A 6,836-nucleotide genomic window follows, 5' to 3' on the forward strand; every position below is an offset into this window, starting at 1 on the left:
CCTGCTCGCCGAACATTACAAAATAATGGGCATTAATATGGAGTTGGTTCTCCCTTTGCTGCAATAACAGCCTCCACTCTTCTGGGAAGGCTTTCCACTAGATGCTGGAACATTGCTGCAGTGACTTGCTTCCATTCAGCTACAAGGGCATTAGTGAAGTCGGGCACTGATTTTTGGCGATTAGGTCTGTCTCACAGTGTCACGTCCTGACCTTAGTTCCTTTTTTATGTCTCTTTTTTTTGTTTGGTCAGGGCGTGAGTTGGGGTGGGCATTCTATGTTTTTGTTCTATGTTTTCTATTTCGATGTGGCCTGGTATGGTTCCCAATCAGAGACAGCTGGCAATCGTTGTCTCTGATTGAGAACAGTTATTTTCTGTTTAGTGTGTTGTTTCACCTGACAGGACTGTTTAGTTTCTTTCATTCACTTTGTTATTTTGTTTTGTGTGTTCTGTTCTAATAAAATAACATGGACACTTACCACGCTGCATATTGGTCCGATCCTTCCTACTCCTCCTCAGACGAAGAGAAGAAACGTTACACGCAGTCAGCGTTCCAATTAATCTCAAAGGTGTTCAATGGGGTTGAGGTCAAGAATCTGCACAGGCCAGTCTTCCACACTGATCTCGACAAAGCATTTCTGTATGGACCTCGCTTTGTGCACGGGGGCATTGTTATGCTGAAACAGGAAAGGGCCTTCCCCAAACTGTTGCCACAAAGTTGGAAGCACAGAATCGTCTAGAATGTCATTGTATGCTGTAGTGTTAAGATTTCCTTCACTAGAACTAAGGGACCTAGCTAAACTGTGAAAAGTATTCCTCGTCCACCAAACTTTACAGTTGGCACCTATGCATTTATGCATTTGGGCGGGTAGTATTCTCCTGGCATCCGCCAAACCCAGATTCGTCCGTCGGACTGCCAGATGGTGAAGTGTGATTCATCACTCTAGAGGTAGGTATTCCCAAACTGGGCAATGCCGTCGAGGGTATGCCAAATAAAAATGTTATTCACATTTTACATTTTTATTTTATTTTCTTAACATTTTCAAACAGTACATTTGTATTTTCCAACAGGGCTATACATTTGGGTGAGTTTTTTTTCTCACCTGAGTAGCCTCGTTTCACTGCCAAAAATAAAATTAAACCATCTAGTGTTCAGCGAAATAACAACACAATGTCAAATACAGGTAGCCTAGTCAAATAATTAACATCCAATCACATTAACCGTTACTCTCTCGCGGGTAACCTTCACTCTTGCGCAGACATTTAGAAACAAAACAAAAATATTTTAAAAATAATCCAGAGTTTTTTGACAGAGAATAAAGGTGACTTTCGAGTAGTAAGACGTGTAAAAGCAACAGATCCCATTAATAAGAAGGGGCTAGAAGCGTCTTATATTGTGAGCTACCGAGTGGCTAGGACAGGCAAGCCCCATACTATTATTGAGGACTTAATACTTCCTGCTGCCGCGGATATGGTTGGGACAATGCTGGGGGAAAAGGCCAAAAAAATATATACAGACAATGACTTCATCAAACAAAAATGTTTCACAACGTGTCAGTGACATGGCAGGAGATGTTTTGAAACCATTACTGCATCGCATACAAGCCAGTGAATTATATGCGTTACAACTGGATGAGTCAACAGACAAGGCCTGGCACAGCTCCTGGTATATGTCCATTATGTTTATTGGGGGTCAATTAAGGTAGACATCCTCTCCTGCAAACCACTGGAAACCAGAACAACATGAGAGGATATTTTTAAAGTACTGGACAGCTTTGTGACATCAAATGGGCTTTGGTGGTCAAGATGTGTTGGTATCTGTACTGATCGCGCACAAGCCATGACAGGGAGACATAGTGGAGTGGTAACGCACGTGCAAACAGAAAGACATTTGGACACTTCAGTGAAAATTGATAACTTTGTTAAAGCAAGGCCCCTGAACTCTTGTGTATTTTCTGCATTATGCAATGATATGGGTAGCGACCATGTAATGCTTTTACAAAATACAGAAGTGCTGTAACGGTTTTCTTGAGGTCAAGGAGAGGCGGACCAAAATGCAGCGTGGTGGTTATTCATGGTACTTTAATAAAGACACTATACATGAATAAACTAACAAAACAAGAAATGTGACAAAAACCAAACCAGCCCTATCTGGTGCAAACACAGAGACAGGAACAATCACCCACAAACACACAGTGAAACCCAGGCTACCTAAGTATGATTCTCAATCAGAGACAACTAATGACACCTGCCTCTGATTTAGAACCATACTCGGCCGAAACATAGAAATACCCAAATCCTAGAAAAACAAACATAGACTGCCCACCCCAACTCACGCCCTGACCATACTAAATAATGACAAAACAAAGGAAATAAAGGTCAGAACGTGACAAGTGCGCTGGTTATCAAGGGGCAAAGTATTGACATGTTATCTGAGCAAGAGAGCCTCATCAAAATTGCAACAAGCGGTTCTGTGAAAATTGAATTGAATCAGAAGCCACTGCCAGATTACTGAGGTTCTTGCCTTGGCAAATCGTGCCGTTAAGACACTGAGGCCCTTTGTAACCATGTACCTATGTGAGAGTGGATTCTCAGCCCTCACTAGCATGAAAACTAAATACAGGCACAGACTGTGTGTGGAAAATTATTTAAGACTGGGATTCTCTCCAATACAACCCAAAATTGCAGAGTTTATGTGCATCCTTTCAAGCACACCATTCTCATTAACCTGTGGTGAGTTATTCACAATTTTTGATGAACAAATAAGGTTTTATATGTAAGGTGGCTAAATAAAGAACAAAATTATTGATTATTATTATATTATTATTTGTGCCCTGGTCCTATAAGAGCTCTTTGTCACTTCCCACGAGCCGGGTTGTGATAAAAACTCACACTCATTCTTATGTTTAATAAATGTATCTTATAGTGTGTGTGTGGCAGGATTACAATGATGGCAAAAAACAACATTTGAAAGTTCACTGACCCTGGTGCTAGAGGGGGTAGCAGCTGGAGGTTAAATGTTTGAAGGGGTACGGGACTATGAAAGGTTTGGGAACCACTGCTCTAGAGAACTCATTTCCACTGCTCCAGAGTCCAATGGTAGAGAGCTTTCCACCACTCCAGCTGATGCTTGGGATTGCGCTTGGTTATCTTAGGCTGCTCGGCCATGGAACACATTTCAAGAACCTCCCGACGAACAGTTCTTGTGCTGATGTTGCTTTCAGAGGCAGCTTGGAACTCGATAGTAAGTGTTGCAACAACCGAGGACAGACGATTTTTATGCACTACGTGTTTCAGCACTCGGCGTAACCGTTCTTTGAGCTTGTGTGGCATACCACTTTGCAGCTGATCCATTGTTGCTCCTAGACATTTACACTTCACAATAGCAGCACTTACAGTTGACTGGGGCATCTCTAATAGGAAAGACATTGGACAAACATATTTGTTGGAAAGCTGGCATGCTACACCGAAAATCACTGAGCTCATCAGAAAGGCCATTCTACTGCCAATGTTTGTCTATTGAGATTGCATAGTTGTGTGATCAATTGCATACAGCCTTCAGTAACAGGTGTGGCTGAAATAGCCGGATCCATTCATTTGAAGGGGTGTCCACATACTTTTGTATATACAGTAGTTATATTGAAAACCAAATACTTTTAGACTTTTACTCAAGTAACTTTAGACTACTACTATTTTATATTAAGGTATCTTTACTTTTACTCAAGTATGACGATTGGGGATTCTACTTGTTCCACCACTGCTCTTTTAACGCTTGTCATGTTGTTCTATGATAAGACGCTGTCCATGGTGCTGAAAGGAGCATCGATCGTTTTATTTCTGTCCAAGCGCTTGCGTAGTTTATTCACTAGGGGGCAGAAACCTCCATAAATTGTAATAGTTCCCTTCTTGAGGAATGCGCTGAAATGGCTGGAGAGACACAATCATGACTGGATATTAGATGTAGCCTAATTTCAACAAGGAATGCTGTTGATATTAATAATGTTTTAAACCGACAGAACTCACCAGTGTTGTTTAAGAACTGTGTCATGGGAAGGAGAGGTGAATGTGCCAACATTTGAAGTAAATAGAACACACGAATGCATGTGAAGAAGTACACCTGCTGAAGGTAACATGATCGCTAAGAAATACATGACGGCTGTTGTGTCAGGCTCCTGGAAGTCTTTGTATTTGACCATGTCTTTACCAGGATAGTAAACTAGGACATGATGCTTTGATTGCTTTCCTACCATGATATAAGTTAGAACCCGCCGGTCCACTATTAGCAGCGAGTGAATTCCAAGCTGGGCGTGTTTTTGCGCTCCTTTTAGCCCAGTTGACGATCCGGTGTAGAGCACACTGCAAAGTCGGCACTTGTTGAATGTGGATGAAGTCCAGCTTCGATAGTGCCCGTGGTCCCTTCGCCACATACTAAGCATCTACTCTGACACATATTTGACATATCGCTGACGTTTTTTTATCAATCTATTTATTTTTGAAAATTATGGATTTCTATCAAATAACCACATTTTACGCGGTCCTCACATGTGTATGGGATTTACCATGTTTTCAATCATTTACTATTTTCCTTCCGTCTGCCTCAAAGAGCAGCAAGGTCCCGAAAGTATTTGATGGACGAGAGGCAAAATATTTCAAAGATATCTACTCATCATCATCATCATCATCATCAAATGAGCGGTATTACAAGGGTGGGTTCAAAGATTCAGTTGAACCACACGACTACATGCTTTCAATTTACAAGACTTTCTCTACAGCCGAAAAATTGGGGCTGAACGCAAGTTTCTTTCGGTCGTCAAAAGCAGCTAACACTATAGCAAGTTTTGTGGACATCGGACAAGGTATGTAAAAACCATTGAAGACACGTTTAAAATAGCAGTTTCCGTTTGGAATGTTTCCCTCATCCACTCACCATGCTGTAGCCTAGTAAATGTGTTATGAATGTTTGTGTAACGTAGCCACATTCCTGACTGTATATATCAGTCATGTTTTATCTCTTGAGAATAAAAAAATCCCAAATCTACAATCAATCTACAAGATTGAACTAATCCTCCATTTAATGCTAAAATATTCATATTTAGAGCCTATTATATTATAGGTGGACTGTTTTGAAATTGTCAGTGTGATTTTCATAAACTGAAGATAAACAAGGGGGAAAAAATCCTATTGCATGAAAGTAATTTCTTTAAAGAATGCTCTCCCCCGAAGAAGTATCTGACTGCAATTATTTAATGCCTTTCACAGATGACCTCCCACTCTCCCCTTTGCGAAGACAGCAGTATCTGTTTGACGTCTCAACCCTCTCAGACAGAGCCGAGGTGCTGGGGGCTGAGTTGAGGATATACACCAAAGTGTCTGGGAATTTCAGGATGTCGGAAATGGAGCCAGTGGACATTCAGCTACTCTCCTGCCGCTCTCAGCAGCTGCTGGATTCCAGAACGCTGGATCTTCAGGAGTCCCATCGGCCCAGATGGGAGGTGCTGGATGTGTGGGAAATATTTAAGGACAGGGATCACCTCACACAGGGGAGCCAGTTCTGTCTGGAGGTCAAGGCCATGCTGGACAACACTGAGAGGGAGCTTGACTTGCATCATCTGGGCTTTCACAGAAATGGTCGCTCACAACAAAAGAAGGCCATTTTAGTGGTGTTCACCAGGTCCAAGAAGAGACAGACCCTTTTCAGTGAAAGGAGAGAAGGAAGGACATTGATTGGCCATGGGGAAAAGGGGAAAGAGAGGGGCCCTCGTTCTAATTCCAAAGCCAGCCGGAGACGCAGGACGGCGATATTGAAGAATCGCCATGGGAAGAGGCATGGCAAAAAGTCAAAATCGAGATGCAGCAAGAAGCCGTTGCATGTGAACTTCAGAGAGCTGGGCTGGGATGATTGGATCATCGCTCCTCTGGATTACGAGGCGTACCACTGTGAGGGCGTGTGTGACTTTCCTCTGAGGTCACATCTAGAGCCCACAAACCATGCCATCATACAGACCCTTATGAATTCTATGAACCCCAGCAACATGCCTCCTAGCTGCTGTGCCCCGTCCAAACTCAGCCCTATCAGTATTCTCTACATCGACTCAGGAAATAATGTGGTGTATAAGCAGTATGAGGATATGGTGGTTGAGTCGTGTGGTTGTAGGTAATGCCTTTTTGGAAAGGCTGTGTTTTGAGTGGGAATGAAATGTGATCATCAGGGCCTATCTGGTGTGAAGGCAATACTTTAAGCTACCTGATGGTCTGCATCCTAAATGGCACCATTTTCACTATGTAGTGCACTACTTTTGATCTATAGGGCTCTGGTCAAAAGTAGAGCACTATACAGGCAATAGGGTGTCATTTGGGACACAGATGAACAGAGAGCCTTGTCTAATATTGTAAAATGGTGTGGTGGGATTAATAATCACCTGCCCCAAACTAAGCCATGTTCATTTCTTCTTCCCTGGTCTGGTTCTCAGTTTAAGACTGGTAAGCGAGGCTACTTCTTCCCTGAACCCTGTTACGTGTTTTTATTTACCAGTTAACGGGGAGGGACACTTCTAAACACCCAGCAAATGACTGAAAATCAAAATGTGTCATATCAATGTAAAAACATAATTCAAACAGCAGAAGTCCTTTCATAGCTCCTTGGCTTGGCCTTTGACTCGAGAGGATGCTTGAGTGCTACTCAGAATGTAAAGCCTTATTGAGTTGCAACGTCTGTGTAATTCAAGTGCACTCCCACCAAAAATGCCCCCAGGCTTAGCCTACTTAGCCAAGGGCTCAGACTGTGTTCCAAATGGCACCCTATTCCCTACATAGCTACATAGTGTAGTGCACACAATA

The 6,836-nt window shown here is 42.5% G+C and overlaps 1 protein-coding gene across 1 annotated transcript; it reads left to right on the forward strand.

Annotated features, from left to right (window-relative positions):
* Window positions 1–4,500: 4,500 nt before the first annotated feature.
* On the forward strand, window positions 4,501–6,186 carry gdf6b (growth differentiation factor 6b). Its single transcript, XM_064982659.1, has 2 exons — window positions 4,501–4,855; window positions 5,259–6,186. The coding sequence occupies exons 1-2, from the start codon at window positions 4,501–4,503 to the stop codon at window positions 6,155–6,157; spliced, it is 1,254 nt and encodes a 417-aa protein (XP_064838731.1). The 3' UTR covers window positions 6,158–6,186.
* Window positions 6,187–6,836: the final 650 nt, after the last annotated feature.

This window comes from Oncorhynchus masou, chromosome 13 (genome assembly GCF_036934945.1).
Source record: "Oncorhynchus masou masou isolate Uvic2021 chromosome 13, UVic_Omas_1.1, whole genome shotgun sequence".
Classification (NCBI taxonomy): Eukaryota; Metazoa; Chordata; class Actinopteri; order Salmoniformes; family Salmonidae; genus Oncorhynchus; species Oncorhynchus masou.

What these genes read in the sequence shown, in the direction of transcription:
- gdf6b (XM_064982659.1), top strand. Translation starts at nt 4,501, where the DNA reads ATGGATTTCTATCAAATAACCACATTTTACGCGGTCCTCACATGTGTA. An exon ending in TTTTGTGGACATCGGACAAG is followed by an intron (nt 4,856 to 5,258) that starts GTATGTAAAAAC and finishes TGCCTTTCACAG; the next exon opens with ATGACCTCCCACTCTCCCCT.